This window comes from Setaria italica, chromosome VIII (assembly GCF_000263155.2).
Source record: "Setaria italica strain Yugu1 chromosome VIII, Setaria_italica_v2.0, whole genome shotgun sequence".
NCBI lineage: Eukaryota > Viridiplantae > Streptophyta > Magnoliopsida > Poales > Poaceae > Setaria > Setaria italica.
The window spans coordinates 9,715,749-9,733,174 of NC_028457.1; the positions used below are offsets into that span (position 1 = coordinate 9,715,749).

The 17,426-nt window shown below is 41.0% G+C and overlaps 1 protein-coding gene and 1 long non-coding RNA gene across 2 annotated transcripts in view; both read left to right on the top strand.

Annotated features, from left to right (window-relative positions):
• LOC101755777 (glycerophosphodiester phosphodiesterase GDPD4) overlaps window positions 1-4,092 on the top strand; it is a 4,861-nt gene extending 769 nt beyond the window's left edge. The window contains exons 3-9 of the mRNA XM_004978966.2: window positions 407-504; window positions 2,077-2,137; window positions 2,372-2,446; window positions 2,621-2,713; window positions 3,175-3,264; window positions 3,371-3,498; window positions 3,603-4,092. Coding sequence (XP_004979023.1) covers window positions 407-504; window positions 2,077-2,137; window positions 2,372-2,446; window positions 2,621-2,713; window positions 3,175-3,264; window positions 3,371-3,498; window positions 3,603-3,768 — 711 coding nt within the window. The 3' untranslated portion in view covers window positions 3,769-4,092. The remainder of the gene's footprint in view (window positions 1-406; window positions 505-2,076; window positions 2,138-2,371; window positions 2,447-2,620; window positions 2,714-3,174; window positions 3,265-3,370; window positions 3,499-3,602) is intronic.
• Window positions 4,093-4,240: 148 nt separating this feature from the next.
• Window positions 4,241-9,740, top strand: LOC111258251. The gene is made up of 5 exons (XR_002678889.1): window positions 4,241-4,836; window positions 8,785-8,957; window positions 9,044-9,154; window positions 9,382-9,459; window positions 9,571-9,740. It is a non-coding gene; the product is annotated as an uncharacterized LOC111258251 (long non-coding RNA).
• The last annotated feature ends 7,686 nt before the right edge of the window (window positions 9,741-17,426 follow it).

Genomic DNA, 17,426 nt, shown 5'->3' on the forward strand with positions numbered 1-17,426 from the left:
GGGTGGGGGTGCCCCAAACCCCTTCCCCTCTATTTTTTGCCCGGGGCCCCTTTTCGCCCCAGGGAATTTTTCTCTAGTTTGGATTTTAGGGGGTCCCTGTGGCAAGGTTTGCCAAACCCCTTTGGTGCCCGTTTTTCAAGACGCTCATCCCGACGAAATGGTGATAGCTCTGTCACCCTAATAGCTTCAAATCCTGCAAAACTACCAAATAGGCTTCCCCCAACCCGGGGGTTTTCCTTTCTCCGGAAAGCCCCTTCCCCCAAAAACTTGCTTTTTGTAATATGGAAAGTGAAAGCATTTCCCCCCCCCCCCCCCCCCCCCCCCCCCCGCCCCCCTCCCCAATTTATTTTAAGCTGAGATAAATGTGCTGATGAGACTTGGTTTCTTCGGGGATCTCGTGGTTCAGATGGAAGCATTTCGGATGGCTCTGGACGCACGGGTCGACTGCATGGAGGTAGACGTCTCGAGGTCCTCAGATGGCGTGCTCTTCGCGCTGCATGACAGGTAATTGAATTGCCACTTTGCTGGGGTTGGTGCAATCTATGGTAAGTATCTATCATATGTTGCTTCTGTAGAACCGGAACTGCAATTATTTGCTTACATTTGATGATTAATTTGAAATCAGCATGCGATGTTATATCTGTGAATGCGTATGGGTTGTACTTAATACAACTGGAGATAGAAACTATAATAGTAATGGCAGTTCTTGATGGTTCTATGTTCTGTATAGCAATTTGCTGTTTGCATTTATGTGATATGTTGATGTTAATGTCACAGGAAAAGGCATGTGCTTGTCAAGTGTCAACAGGGTACCATAAAATAGTTTGCAGTTACATGGGTGGATTGCCGTGGAATCCTTTTAAAGACGATTTTAACAACTGCATTGATGCATTTATATATGAAATAACCTACATACAAAGGCAATGAAGGCTTATCTTTAAGTAGGATGGGTGATGAAAACTACCTGCATAGTAGATATTGCGCATACCATCTCATATCATTATAAATCTAAGCTCTTTTAATAATTAAACTGCAAATATGTCAAATTAATGGGGAAGGAAGGCATCTAACTGGAAAGCATCTGACTAGTTTTCCAAGGCCAGTAGATATTTTGTGTGACAGTTTACCCATCACCATTGCTAATTAGCTGATTAGGTGGATGACATCCATTTTTTTTGCTGCACTATTCATATTGTTTTGTTACTAACCGATATGTTTTTTTTCTCGAACACGCAGGAGAGTTGCGTATCATTGTATTAATAGGAGAAGAAAGAGTCATACAGAGACCCAAACACACACCCACACACGCTAGAACCTGAAGATCCTAATCACCTTTTACAAGATTAAAAAACGACCACGAAAAAACCAAGAGCCGAGGCCTAATCAACCCCTCTGACAGCAGGCAGGGGGAGGCCCTTGGCTCCTGCCATGCTCCACAGCTGGGCATCTTCTTTGGCTAGAATCAGAGCTGTAGCAACCCTGGGGGAAGCCCCATTAAACACACAGTCATTGCGATGTCTCCAGATGGTCCAGGCTCCAAGGATGATAAGAGAGTTAAAGCCTTTGCGCACATCACTATCCACATCATTCTCCGCTCTCGCCCACCAGTCATTCAGAGATATATCAGTTGGCTGCGGAGCAAGGGCCGAGAGACCTGCATATTGCAGGATGGCTTACTGATATGTTTTCATTTTTTTATATTGAACATGCAAACTCTTAAGTTTGGATTATAATTATGAGAAAACAGTTTTATCTGCCTGTCACAGAATGGCATATGGCTGGTTTATTTCATGAATTATGCGCACCTTAGTTGATGGAAGGGATAGCCAGGAAGCATACAATTACAGTCTTATTTTAGTGTTCATGGTTCTTACTACCTATAAACATGAGCACAGAGTTATGATATGGTTGGGGATCACCCTTCTGCTACTCTTCATTGAGGAATGCATGGAAATTTGATAAAATAGTAGATTGAGTAACATTTTTGAATGTTTAGTATGACGAATGCATCCATTAACATGCATATTTTTCTTTCTAACAACATGCCTGGACCTAATTCACAATTGACACAGGCAGGGATCTGCAAAAAATGTCTGGTAATTCCACAGCCAAAGTTGGCCACTGGAGCACAGATGAGGTGAGTCATTTTTTAATTTTAATCTCACTATAACATACTAAAACTCCTGTGCTTGTGTTGTGCTTGTTGTTTTCGTTTTCCCCAAAACAAACTGCTAAATGACTGATTGGAGTATGTGGATTGAAGTTGCAGCATTTTTTCTTGTTTCAGTTATAGTTTCCTAAGACATTTCATAATCATGGACTGATGTTGGAGCTGAAATGCTAATGGAGTTATCTTTTAGTTGTTTTGTAGATAAAAGCACTAAGGTTTCAGCTATCGAAAAGAGTCCAAAACGAGGAAGTTCCTAAAGCAGAAGATGCTCTGGCAGTAAGTATTGATCCAACCAATTTAAGTTGTAGGAAATTTGGTATTTGTAATCACATAAGCTTTAAGCTACTTGTGTGAAACAGCGAAAGCTTTACTATAAGCATCTTACAGTTTTCTGGATAATGGAGTATAGATTTAATTGTTTACATGTATGAACTGTTTTCCCTCATACAGGTGATATCACGATCAGTTAGGCAGGTGATTCTGGATGTGAAAGTTGGCCCACCTTCATTTGACAAAGGTTTAGCTGAAGATGTATTGTCTCTTGTAAGTTTTGCTTATGTCATGTTTTGTTTTGCCTAATGGTGTGATTTAAATAGCATGAGCTGTTTTATTTACTATTCTTGTACCTCTTGTGGTTCTTCACATGTACCTGATGTACATATCTTATCTGTATCATATCATCAATTTTCTAGAGCTTAGATGTGATTAGTGCGAACCGACCATTACTTGTGATAAATGCTTTATGGCCAAATGCACTGTGACTGTTGCAGAGTAACATTGTTTTATTTTCTTGCACTTGATCACATGTTGCTTCAAGGAATAGATCTTAATTCATGGCGAGGCTTCATGTGATTTCCTTGTTGATTTCTAGCAAAACTTGCTGAATTTGTGTTCCATTATCCGTTTCAGTGATTTGTCATTTGATTTAAATCTGAAATGTTCCAATTTCGCAGCATGCTTCTGAAAACCTTCTGTGATCCAATTTCCTTTTTCGTTATTTGCAGCTGAAGAGAACAAATTGCAAAAATTGTCTTGTGTGGGCAAAAACTGATAACCTAGCAAGAGATATAATCAAGTTGTCTGAAGATGTTGTGGTACATTTTTCTCTCTTTTTCATTTATTTATTTGAATGGTTCGTCTATTATCCGCGCCTACGACCACATGTGCCATACGTTTCAACAGGTGGCTCATCTTTTATAGGTTGGTTATATTGTTATGGTTGATAAGTCCACCGGTAGAAAAACCGAGTTTGTGCGGCTCGAGGGGGCTAAAGTTGCTGGTGTATATCATCCTTTGATCCATGAGAAAGTTGTGAAGGTCATGCGCAGGTATGTCCACCTAATAGCCAACATTTGGATCTGTTTTCCCCCTATTTGCAATTTGCATTACATTATCAACAAACTGAACTTACGCTTCATGGATTTGAAAACAGACATGGTAAGAAAGTCTTTGCATGGACTGTTGACGATAACAAGTCCATGGAGAAGATGCTGCATGAGCATGTTGATGCCATTGTGACCAGCAACCCTTCCCTCCTGCAGCAGCTTATGCATGAGACAAGAACTGAGTGCCTGGAAGATGGTTTTGCCTTGCCATAAGATTTCTAATTCTCACTGCACATAACCATCACTGCAGGTTTGTGTGTAAAGAGAAGCAGAGAACAAGAGTGTAAGACTTTTTATAGATTAGATGATAAGTCGCTTTAACATTTACACTTTGATCAGATCATTGAGATAGGTCTTAACAAAATATCATTTACCTTCCATTGTTTCACTTTACAGCTTGAACAGATCAGGTCATTGTGACAGACTGACAATATTTTCATTGATTCATAGGATCATGCTTTAGCCATTGATTTACAAGGATGTCTCTCACTTCTGATGCATATATATACACCTACAGAATCTATCATTTTTGCTGAAGATCATGTGATGATAGCCAATGGCCTTGCGTTCTGCCTTTTCTTTTTGGAATGGTTTAATTATGCCCTTTTTGGGAAAGCTCAGTCCAAAGATTCAAGAACTCTCGTTGCTGAAGCCACCGAAGGACTGAGGGTGTTGGGTAAGCCATTTTGTTTCCATTTTAGTGGAAAGTAGACAACTTTGATTTATCGACTAAGATCGTACTCCAATCCCCAAAGTAATGCAATCCTAGAAAATTTCAGACAGATTGGCTTAAAGCAAAATAACTTAGGTGCCCATAATTAGCTGTGCATGCAAAACTTTTAATAAAACCACCTCAATTAAGTGGCCGGAATGTAGAATATTAGCTGGTCCATAGGGTTTCATTCTTTGTGAGATAATTTTTGAATCCTAGTACTGTCTTCTTTTTGAGAGGTGTTAGAGCTCTCCTAAAAAGACCCTGAATGTGTACACTAAATCATTGAATTAAATTGATCGCATATTTTGGATACATCTTTGCGGCCAGCCGGCAGATCCTCTGCGGCGTCCCTATCGACACCCCGACACCATCCCAGCGGCCCCCCCACACCCCTCGCCAAGACACCACACCGGCCCCCGCTGCATCCCCCGTTCCCTCCAAGATCTGTCACATCGTCATCCTCAGCGCCATCTCCTTCCCCACCACCACATCATCGCCCAGTGCTCCGGCCTGCCGCCGCCTCCCTCCGCGTCGTCCCTCCGCGCCTCGACCCTCTCATTAAAGAGGTACGGCGATGACGCAAGCTGATTTTTTTATTAAGAAATTAGTATAAATTAGTATAATCTAGTATAATTTTTGAGAAATGCTTAGGAAGTTGGTATAATTTATTAGAAATACTTAGAAAATTAGTATAATTTAGTATACATTAGTATAAATTAGTGAAAAACTTAGAAAATTAGTAAATTAGTATAATACTTAGAAAATTAGGAAAATTTAATATAAAGTAGTACAATTTAGCATACATTAGTATAATTTAGTATAAATGCTTAGTATAATTTAGTATACATTCATGTGTATATTTCAACCAGTTTTTTTTATTTCATGGTTGTTCTATGATTTCTTGTTTATACATTAATTGTACTACTTGATACAATCTTTAGTTTAATGTATCTATTATTACATATGTGTATAACTAATATCATTATTAGTTGAGATGGGAGACGAAGAGGATAAAAGTATATTATGGAGCAAATTATTGTTATGCACTTTAGCTTCTAACATGCGCCACCACCTTTCCTCTTGTTGTTCCTTTCTTCTCTTCCGGCTTCTGTACGTGTTGATATCCCTACGGAAAGCAAACTTCCACGGAACCACCCCGATGCCTCGGCAACATCCTACGTGTTCGGGATTCCCAAGCGCCAAAGTCAGCTCATCATCCTACTTTAGAATCTTCAATGTTTTTTATAAGCCTGAGGGCCTTCTCACATATTGTTTTGTTGAAAATAAGTGTCCCATCCTCAGAGCTAAGGGTGCCTCTATGAGCGTAATACCAATTCTTCGATCGATCGGGTCAGTCAATAATCGCTGGTACGATACCTCGATCGATTAGGTCTTATTCCATCTTTCTCCATTTGGGAATTGCATTTTTGTAACCACTTTGCCCTAGACGATGATGGTACTCCTTCTTCTGGGCATTGCCTGAGTTGACACGAACCTTATTCGCACTATCTTCACTCCTCTGCCGAAGCACGTATGGATCATCTTTTTTACCCTTCCATCCCCGAATGCTGATGGGTACGTTGTCCCTTACAATAGCCTCGCATTAACTCACGAACTTTCTAGCGACTTTTTCAGGAGCAATTGGCTGGCCCTCTTCTGTCACTTCGGTGATGTGAAGCCTTCCCTCCATTATTTTTGTACAACATCGCGACTTCTTTCGCTTCATCAATATAGAGGGCTAAAAGATTAAGATTCGTTAATTAGTACTTAGTAATAATGAATATGAAGTTATACATAGGGTAAAATAATGAAAAAGATATATACCTTGCCGGAACCTTCCATCACGACAATGTCTTGTTTTGCATTATCATCAATGATGTGCTCGGGCTCAACATTGCCATCACCGGACATGTTGAGGAACATGTCTGCCTTGTTACACTCATCCTCGGTGTAGGTTTTCTTGAACACAAGAGGAGTGAAGATAGTGCGAACAAGGTTCGCGTCAACTCAGGTAATGCCTAGAAGAAGGAACAACATCATCGTCTAGGGCAAAGTGGTTACAAAAATGCAATTCCCAAATGGAGAAAGATGGAACAAGACCTAATCGATCGAGGTATCGTACCAGCGATTATTGACTGACCCGATCGATCGAAGAATTGGTATTACGCTCATAGAGGCACCCTTAGCTCTGAGGATGGGACACTTATTTTCAACAAAACAATATGTGAGAAGGCCCTCAGGCTTATAAAAAACATTGAAGATTCTAAAGTAGGATGATGAGCTGACTTTGGCGCTTGGGAATCCCGAACACGTAGGATGTTGCCGAGGCATCGGGGTGGTTCCGTGGAAGTTTGCTTTCCGTAGGGACATCAACACGTACAGAAGCCGGAAGAGAAGAAAGGAACAACAAGAGGAAAGGAGAAAGAAGGAACAACATCATAGTGCAATTCCCAAATGGAGAAAGATGGAATAAGACCTAATCGATCGAGGTATTATACTAGCGACTATTAATTGGCCCGATCGATCGAGGAATTGGTATTATGCTCATGGAGGCACCCTTAGCCCTAAGGATGGGACACTTATTTTCAACGAAACAATACGTGAGAAGGTCCTCAGGCTTATCAAAAACATTGAAGATTCTAAAGCGGGAAAGTTCAAGCCTGATGGAGAGAACGATGAGCTGACTTTGGCGCTCGGGAATCTCGAACTCCCAGAACGTTGCCCAGGCTTCGAGGTGTTTCCATGGAAGTTTGCTTTCTGTAGGGACATCAACACGTATAGAAGCTGGAAGAGAAGAAAGGAATAGCAAGAGGAGAGGTGGTGGTGTATGTTAGAAGCTAAAGTGCATGAACAAGACGTAAGAATGCAGGAAGAAATTAATCGACGAGTGGCCTTGACAGTTACTGAGACTGCCCAATCTGGAGCACTACCGGATCCCAACATCATCGTTAGCCGTTCTCAATGCTAAAGCAGTTGTGCTTCCACAAGGATCCCCGATGAGAACATGCCAAGCTTACCCATGGTTGCGCAGGACAACCAACGGTACCCTTTGGGTGACATCACTCAGTGCACCTCATGTGAGTTGTATAGACCATTTGGCAACCTTACTATTAAGGTATACATATATATAATTTATACAATTATTTCAATTGATCCATGCATTGGGAGTTTAATAACTTCTTTATTTCTCCTATATGAACATGTGGTGTACGTAAGTGCTTTACCAATCCTATCAAGACAGATAAGCCATGGCATGGCGATTCCACTTGGCTACTCTAGCGTTGGGGTGGAGGAGATTTGTGATTGTAAATATGAAGGCCTTAGAGCTCGACCTCCAGGGAGGTGATGGTGAAAGGACACTAGGAGATGCACTTCACGGTATCATTCTATGGCGCAAATGTTACATCATCATCCCCGACCAGGAGGCATCATTTCTTCCCATAGATCCCCCGCAACCACCATTTACTTAGAACTCAAGACCGTCATCTCCAGCACATCCACCTCTAGGACCGTCGTCACCATTGGGACTGTTGCATCCTGTTTGATCACCATCTCCAGCACCATCAAATCCTGAAGGCGGGAGCGACGATGACCAAAACACCCCTCCTCAATCACAGTTTGCAATGCTAGGATTAAAGTCTAGTGCGAGCAAGCACCTGCAGCACCTCTTAAGAAGACATGACCACCGCCTTCCAAGCCAAGGCAACCAAAGATGAAAGAACCGAGGAAAAGAAAAGAAGTCTGAACCTATTAAGAAGCTAGCAGCTGATATGACTCCTGAGAAATTGGAGGAGGCATCGCTAGCACATGTAAGGGAGTGGTTTGAAAAAATAGCTGCAGAAAGAAAAGCTAAGGAGATGGAGCCCAAGCTAGTAGATCTAGCCAAATTAAAGTTTTTTATTGGCATGAAAAAAGAAGTCAAGAAGACATTACTATCAAATTATGATTGTTCGTTAGTTAAGTCTTGGCAGAAGAAGAAACGAGGAGATTCGTCGTCCAGTCATACTGGCCCCGAGCTCGGGTAGCAAGATTAGCAAGCAGATCAAGAAGCTCAACAAATAGCAGCTTTGCCTTTAGAACAACAAATCAAGATCGTTAAGTTTATGGCAGAGACATGTCTCTCGCTTGCTGAAGTTCTAGGGCAAGATGAACCGCCACCTCCAGAAAAGACTGTACCGAAACAGCCCTTTAAGTTAGGCAAGCCTCTAGTCAGGCCTGAATTGGTGCGGAAGCTCACAACTAAGATGTATGATTCCATCAGTGGTACATGGAGAAGTCGGACAATGGTAGGGTCATGTTCACTCTTCTTGTTAAATCGATTGATTTTTTTGGTGAAGGTAAGAATTGTTGTGGTTGGAATTCAAGGATATTTATGAAGTATACCATCAAGATGCCCTCGATGTCTCTCTTATTAGCGCCTAGGTTCTGTAAGTGTGTGTTTATTAGATGTTAATTTTGGCTCAGCTCATTATTGTGTCTGTCGTCCCACTAACTTTGTCTTTCATTTTATGTAGGATGCAAATTCAGAGGTGCCGCCGAGAATCCTACTTCAATGTTGGCTTCATGGACCCAATGATTGTTAACCAAAAGCAGATACAATATCAACCAAAGTCTACATTTGGTGCAATATACAGATTCTTGGAGCAACGGAATTACAAGCAACAATACTACAGCCTTACAACTTTAAGTAAGTGTGGGTGCCATCTATTTTCATTTTCCTTTTCTTACCTAATTAATGTTAGTTAGTTCTAATATGAACATTTATGTACACAGTTACCACTGGATTCTTCTTATAATTATGATTGATCAAAGCTACGTTATTATCTTTGATTCGCCAAGGAAACCAAAGGATGAGTACCAAGACATTCAAGACATGCTTACCTTGTAATAATTTTGGACCTTTATCTCTATGCAAAAGTTTGTTTCCTAAAATTTCACCTAACACTGTATCATATTTAATATTTTAATTCGCAGCGCATGGAGTTTGCACATTTTGTATATTCGTGGTGAAAAACTTACATTCAGTACAACTTTTCCAGTATGCATGAAGTTTGCACATTTTGTATATTCTATAACACGAATATTTCATAACTTATTTTTTTCCACTAAAGTTCTTGAGACAGGAACAAGAGAATAATTTATGTGGACACTACGTCTGTGAGCACATACACCATTTCATGAGGGACAAGGTGCTATCGGACCATATAACTATATGTAAAATAAATCTATTAATTATTAATCATTTTCTAGCTTCTTTTATTTAATTGTTGGTGTAACACTCACATTTTTTCAAATTACAGATGTGGCAGATTCGCGAAGAACTCTTGGAGAAGGAAAGACTTTTGACAATCCAAGAAGCACTCATAGGATTTCTGGTGGACGAGGTAATAAATTCCAAAATAGAATTTTATTATAATGGACATTCAGTAGCCGAACCGAGCAACACCATGACGGGAGCATCCTAAGAATTTCAAGGACAAATTATTGTATATATAGTAATTTTATTAATACTAGTTTGATGTTAATAATATACTAAGAATTGTATATATAGTAGTTAAAATTAATATTATGCATATACTGTCATGAAATATATATACGACATGCATACAATACAAGCGTATACATGTAAGTAGTGTACGCTAAGAATGTATACATATTGGTGTATATATATATATATATAAGTAAAGCAATAATTAGCATTAATATGGAAAAGAATTTAGGGTAATACCAACCGGGACTAAAAGGGTCACGTGCATGTGCCTGCATGGCGGCCCCTTTAGTCCCAGGTGAGTGACCTGGGACTAAAGAGAGGGACCTTTAGTCCCGAAAGATTAGTCCTAGTTGGATACTCGAGAGATATGACTCTCTCCAACCGGGAGTAATGCTCAATTTTCCACCAGTGAAAAATTATCTCCATGCTAAAACTTGTTTTGTTGGAGCATGACACTAGGACCCCCCTGGTCATCCTCCTAGGTATTAATAAGGATTAGAGCCGATACAAACAAATGGGGTTTTTGTTTTGTTGAAAGTTTAGCCATTGCTACTTCCTTGTAGACGCGTGTGTCGACTCGACCATCCGTTCTACTCAATTCAGAACCCCAACTTTGTATTTTCAGATTGATTTTTATCTTCATACTGAGTTGCTTGTTTTACTTGTTCTTCCTTGTTCTTCAATTGTTTGTAAGAATTATCCTAGTGGTTTGGTTGATCGTGCTGCACAAGATCGCGACGAGCGCAGCATCCTTGGAAGGCTATAGTTGGGCCGTGAACGTCATCTCCATCCCCAAATCGAGTTATCCCCCTTCTCTCATCGAAAGATCGGGAATCAACCTTAGCGGGTTCATATCAGAAATAATGTTTGACACATTGATCCTTGGTATCAAGTGCTCGTAAGATCGCCTAGTTCACCATGAAACGCCTAATAAGATGTGTAATTCTATGCCGTCACCAGAGGTTCCATGCCACGGTCCTCGATGGTCTCATGTGCTTGAGGCACACTTTCTAGCTGTTCTCTAGTCGGCCTGTTGACAAGCAAACATTTTTCCTAGTCAATGTCCTATCATCCTTCCCGTCCTCTTGCTTTTAATTGTAACAGGAAGGAGCTGCACATTGTTTTTGCCGTGATCAAGAACCATATTAGTGAAACGAACAAGGAGAGATGAGCAAATTAAGGGGTTTAGGTAATATGATTCACACCTGCTACGACATAAGCTAGCAGTTCTGCTTGTTCCTCCTCGAACCGCATGACCTGCTGCGATATAAGCCTAAATATGGCACCAAGAGAAAGCATAAATTAGGTGCTGAAGTAATAAAAAATTCTCTAATAACAGACCAGAATCACACAAAAATAGCTGCAGCTCATCCATAGGTTTTTTATCACCAGGCTACCTTTTTTCCTCGTCTTACATATATTAATCCATTTAACTAAATGGCATTTTTTCGGTGGCCGACAGAACGAACCGTAACCGGAGCAGCCGTCTTAACCGTTGCAGGAGTCAGCGGCCTGAAAAAAGCTTTGGTTGGCTGTGCCGGGGGACCAGCCGGCCGGAGTGGGAATAAAGTTGGCTGGTAATGTTCTGCAGTGACTAGCTGGTAATGTTCTCACAATCTTATCCTCATGCAAAATCATTTTATGTACACTTATAAATAAAATGTTTAATGCACTTGAAAAAAATGTTTGGCACATTCGTTCTTGACCTTCATGAGCCTCGACGATGGGTTAGCCAGCATAACTGTCGATGGACCTATCGGCCTGCCAATACCAAGCACACGATGGCCGACAAAACGGCCTGCAACCGGAGCCGCCGTCGTGACTTATGCCATTAGTTAAAACTAAAAATCTCGTAACGAATGTTCTCTTAAAATTATCCTCATGCGAAAACATTTTATGTACACTTAAAAACAAAATGTCTAATGCACTTGAAAAATAATGTTTGACACATTTGTTCTTAACCTACATGAGCCTCAGAGATGGGTTAGCCAGCATAATCGTCGGAGGACCTAGCGGCCTGCCAACGCCAAGCACGGTGGCCGATAGAACGGTGGGGCCACATGGAGCAGTGGCAGAAACCAGAGCAGCCGCAGCGGCTACCTGTTGGCTGGAGGAGCCCTGCAGGAAGTGCTTTTCAGGGGTGACCGTTACGGGAGCCGGCGGCCTGAAAACCGGAAGCTTCGGTTGGCAGTGCTCGTGCCAGAAACTCGACAACGGTGGGTGACCATGGCACGGTGGTCACAGCCGCCGTCTGTTGGCTGGAGGAACCTTGCGCGGGCCTCAGTGACGGGTTGGCCAGCGTGATCATTGTGGCAGCCGGTGGTGCAGGTGGCTGGGAGTTGCTGTCCATGGCAGGTACCTTGCACTTGGGGATTGAAACTGCAAATGCCAAGTTATCAAGTGAGATATATACTAATATGACGCAACGTGGAGATTATGCGCACAAATTCTGTATGGAGATATATACACGATTGCCGTTCAAGAGTTTAAGTGCTTGCCAGAGCCTTCGGGCAAGTATCCGGCCTTTTATTGTTTAACTAGTAGAAATTCAAATAAATTAAAGATTCTTCTCCATGATCCTTATATATAAGCAAGGAAGCGTGTGCTAGACTAATAATTCAAAGAAAGTTTAAGTCGGCGGCCTGAAAACGAGAAGCCTTGGTCAGCGGTGCTGGGGGACCGGCGGCCTAAGTGTCAGAAACCTTGCACACTGAGCAGTGGCCCCGTCCGTGGCTGCAGTCTGTTGGCTGGAGGAACCTTGCACGGACCTGGGTAACGGGTTAGCCATTGTGGCATCCGGTGATGGTGCCGGTGGCTGGGAGTTGCTGTCCATGGCACTTCAGTTCAGGGCTGAGGCTGCAGGACATTTGTAGTTGGGGTTAGTTGGTGTGAGATACTAATATGATACAACGTGAGGATTATACGCAACAGTTCTGCATGATTATGCCTAGGTATACACGATTGCGCTAGCTGCAGCCGTCGGGCATGAATCCGTTAAAGTAAGCAGGGAAGCATGCTAGGTTAATAATTCAAACAAAGTTTTAAGAGTGCACTGTATGAATAGAAATCAACAAGGCATTCAATGTTAGTGCAAATAACCAGCATATATATAACAATATCTGCACAGGTTAAGATCGTTTACTGAATCTGTAGCTATATTCTAGCAATTAAACAACAAGCCATATGAAATATCTGATGAACACTTCTGAGTGATTAGCAAAATACCGGCTTCATGAAAAGATAAAAGTTTGATGTTTTAGTGAGAGCCTAGGACCAGTCAGGCAATCTGGTATGCCGTCAAGGGCAACAGGCCGACTGTGATGTTGTTTCTAGCTTGAATATTTGTAGTCCCAAATCTGTGCTACATACATATTTTAGTGCTTCTTCACCTGCCTCTATTGATGTTTAATGCACGAAGAAAATGTTTGACACATTTGTTATTGTCGCAGAGCGCTTGAAGATTGGTCTAGTTTGTCATCAAGTGCCAAAATGGTCCTCCGGTGGTTGTTACCAAAAAGCAAAAAGGCTGTTGTGGATTGTATTAGATAACCCCGTCAGAAAACAAGGTTGATGTAGAGGGCCTAAGAGGTACAGGAAGAGGCACAATGCTATCTATAAGCACTGGGGTTGTAACTTGTCTGCGGGTGTCGACGCTCCTCTATAAGATCTATGAGTGTAGATACACTTGAAAAGTATGTTTGACACATTTGTTTCTATCACCGAGCGTAGATGCTGCATACGAAGTACGTGATGAGGCATAATGTCATTTTCCCAGCAGTGGGTGCCAACGCTCCTCTTTAAGATCCATGCCACGCCACACCACACACTACAACACATGTGGTCTTCTGTCATTTATGCCATAAAAACAAGCTTTGTCGTTATGTTTCATAATCTGTGTCTCCAATGTGATCAAATTTGTTCGTCACCTATACCCTATAATAAAAGGTAATATGTGATGAAAATGCGTTTTTCATCATAAATATTGTGAAGGTTTTCCTTTCGTCACTTCGTCATCATCAAACATGGAAAATGTTACAAAATGTTGCACATAGAAGACTGTACAGGTGCCATGTAGGAAAAAAAATCATAAAATGTGACCACCATGTAACATGGCGATGGAAGGGATCTAATGTGACAAGTCATTTTAAAGATTTAATTCATCATAAAATATTTTATGGCCCAACAAGGCCCATATAAGAAGTAATTTATTTGTGGGCTTAAGCTGAGTTAGAGGCCCAATTCAATTTAAATGTATCAACCATTTTTCAAGCCTGTTGACCCTGTACCATTATACTTTTGAATTGAGCCTAGTTGTTGTTTTTAACCCTGTACCATTCTAGGCCAGATTCCAAGTGGGCCTAAACAATTCGGGCCCACGCGAGAACTATTTTTATTAGAACAACATATACATTAATTAATTAATATATTAACATATGCCTATCTGCATACAGGAATATAGACAACTAGCACAAAAAAATGAAGACATAAAACAGACTAAGTCTCTCAGATTTAAGAGCATCTCCAAGAGTGCTCCTAAAAATAGGTTTCCAAAAAACATGTTTTGGTACCTTTCTAAAAAATTTTGGGATCTAAAAAAAATCCTTCCCCACCAAAAGTATCCAAAAGTAGTTGCTAAAAAAACTTTAATCGCATTTATGGGGCCACCTCCACCGGTTAAACAAGGACGCTCGTGGAGAGAAAAATGGACAGAATTTTTTGGCGCGGGGTGAAAAAGAAAACTAGGTGCCACGTCACCCATTTACATGAAAAGATCACCGATTGGGAGCGTGGATTGCCGATTGGGAGTGGAAATTTGGCTCCAGATAGCTTTAATATTGGACATGCCAAAAAAATGGGAATAAGATTGGACTACTGTTGGAGCGTTATTTTTCACCTTCAGATTCAAAACTAGTTATTGGCAGTGTTTGTTGGGTAGTCTTGGAGATGCTCTAAACAAATAGATAAGCATATTGTTCTAACAAAACTTCCTACAATAAAACATCCAGCAATATTCCATCTTTTCAAGCACATGACTCAGCACTTCATAGTGGGCGAAAACCATCCTTGCCTTTCCGTCAGATCCAAGAAAAAGCAAACATAATCCTATGCAGTGACATCGCAAACGGGAACATAGGAATTTTAGTATAAAATTAAGGTGTAAAAAGTCTGCAAGTGCAGAACAGAAGAAAGATAACTATCTATTTTTGAAATACATATTACTTCAATTTTGTGTAGAAACATCTTATCAGTCTATCAGCTCGTCAACTCACCATGTTTCTTTCAGATGCACACAGATTAAACTAGAAGCAGATTATCGGGCGGAGCCACCACCATCATCATCAACAGCTGGTCTTTCACTCAAATCCCGATCACCATCCAGGACCATTGCATTAGGAGCACGACCTTTCTGTTTTATGAAATCCTTATCAAACCCTCATTCAAGCAAGTGTTGTTGAACCTCAACTTTCCTTCTGTACGCCATGCGACGACACCTAGTACATGGACAGGGCGCAATATCTCCTGGACAGGTGCCTTTAAAGGTATCCCCAATGAATTTGTCAAATCTGAGATGCCACGCTTCATCTGACTGAGGTAAGCTCCAACTATGATCATCATGTGCCATTGGACAAATCCCAGGTACAGCAGGAGTTAGAACACCAAATTCACAATTCCTAAACCATGCGAAAAGGGTGCTCGTTCAAGATTTAAAATAACCAATGTTTATAACATATTATGAAACAAAATATATTGAAATAACTCAAGTTTCGTGCACATAATCGACGGTATCTTAGGTTGATCACTACAAACGCATTAGGAAACAAAATACCTTAGGCCAATCGATCATGCTGAATGTTCTCCTGCGAAGTGGCTCCTCGCGCTCGTGTGATCAACCAGGGCGACAGGGCGTAGGACGGGCGAGATGGTAGGCGCGGTGCACGCTCGGCGTTCATGATGGAGGAGGTGAATGCCACGCGAAGGGAGGCGGCGACACGGCGTGAGGGCCAGAGGTTGTTTCGATCTGGTTCAGGTCTGATCCCTCTCGAAAGAAAGGCTTGCTGCATGGGCCAAATTGCATATGTGTTGAGTTCAACTTGCGTGAGGCCCACCTACAAACTCATCTATTGCCACACCTAGAAATATCGTTGCAATACCACCTTGTATGTAGCAACAATTTTAGTATTTGTTGTTGTATCTAATACTCATTGCAATATCTAAGACTCATTTGCAACAATATAGTTTTGCGTTGCTATATCTAAGATTCTATTCGCTACAACTCATCTTGCGTTGCTATAACATAGACTCTTTTGAAACACACGATAGTACTAATAGCAACGCTTTATATTCGTTGCGACATGGACATCTTTTTGCAACCATTACAACTAGCATTGCAATAATGTCACCGTAACAACACAAATATATTCGTTGCGATATATCCACCTTATTGCAACCAACAAAATTTATATCGCAACACCACATAATTGGTGGCAACATGTCACTCTATCGCAAACAAAATTGACTATTGTTGCAATAACCACCATGTATTGCAACAAAAATCAACTATTGCTAAAAAAATCATGGCATTAGGCACAAAACCTTGTAGTGCCACCAGCGTGGAAGAGCAATGGCAGGAAAGCATCCGCCAGAGAGGTAAACAGCAGTAGCAACGCATCTGCTAGACATAAACGGCGCCATTATTGACAAAATGCTGATTTGAGGGATTTTATTTATCAGTGGAAGAAGAGAATAGAAGTTAATGGGTCTCATGTATATAAGATAAATAGATTTCAACCCGAACTAGCATAAAATATATACAAACAAATTTATAAACTTGAAATATGTTTAATATATGGAATAACAAAAAAAATAACATGGAAACTTTCGAATCTTAGGGAAACATTTGAATTTTTATATTAGAACATTAAACTTTTACCATTAGAACAATCGAAAAATACACTGTAAAATATCATATGAATACCTTTGAAATAAATGCAATGTTAAAATATCTCAAATACTATAATAATAATAATAAATACGTCACAGGATATCTCGTAAATGCTATGAGAAATTTAAAACACACAATAAAACATGAAGCATTTCATGGAGATAGTATGGAAACAATACGGAACACACCATTTAACACCTAATGAATGTTACGGGAACAATGCAAGAACATAACATTAATACTATGTGCATGGACGGACCCACAGATCAGAGCCAGGGCACAGAGCCTCACCTAATTTGTTTTGTTAAGGGAATCAACAAATATTCAATAAGTTTTGTAACTTCAGCTGTTCTTAAAATGTCCCTGTTCAAGATTTCACTAGTAGAGAACACAGTATTAGTCCCAGTTGGTAGGGTGCAAATCTTCCGAAAATCCATCCGGGATAAACCAATCGAGACAGGGGGGAGTCTTTAGTCCCGAATCCTTCAACCGGGAGTAAAGCCACCCTTTAGTCCCGGTTGGTTTTACCAACCAGGACTAAAGGGCCTGCCACTCCAGGCGCGGGACAGGCCCTTTACTCCCGATTGGTAAAACCAACCGGAAGTAAAGGGTGCCCCTTTAGTCTCGGTTGGATTTTCCAACCAGGACTAAAGTCCTACAAGCGCGTGCCATGGTGCCTATAATTTCATGCATCACGTACGTACCCCGACCCTTTTGTTAAC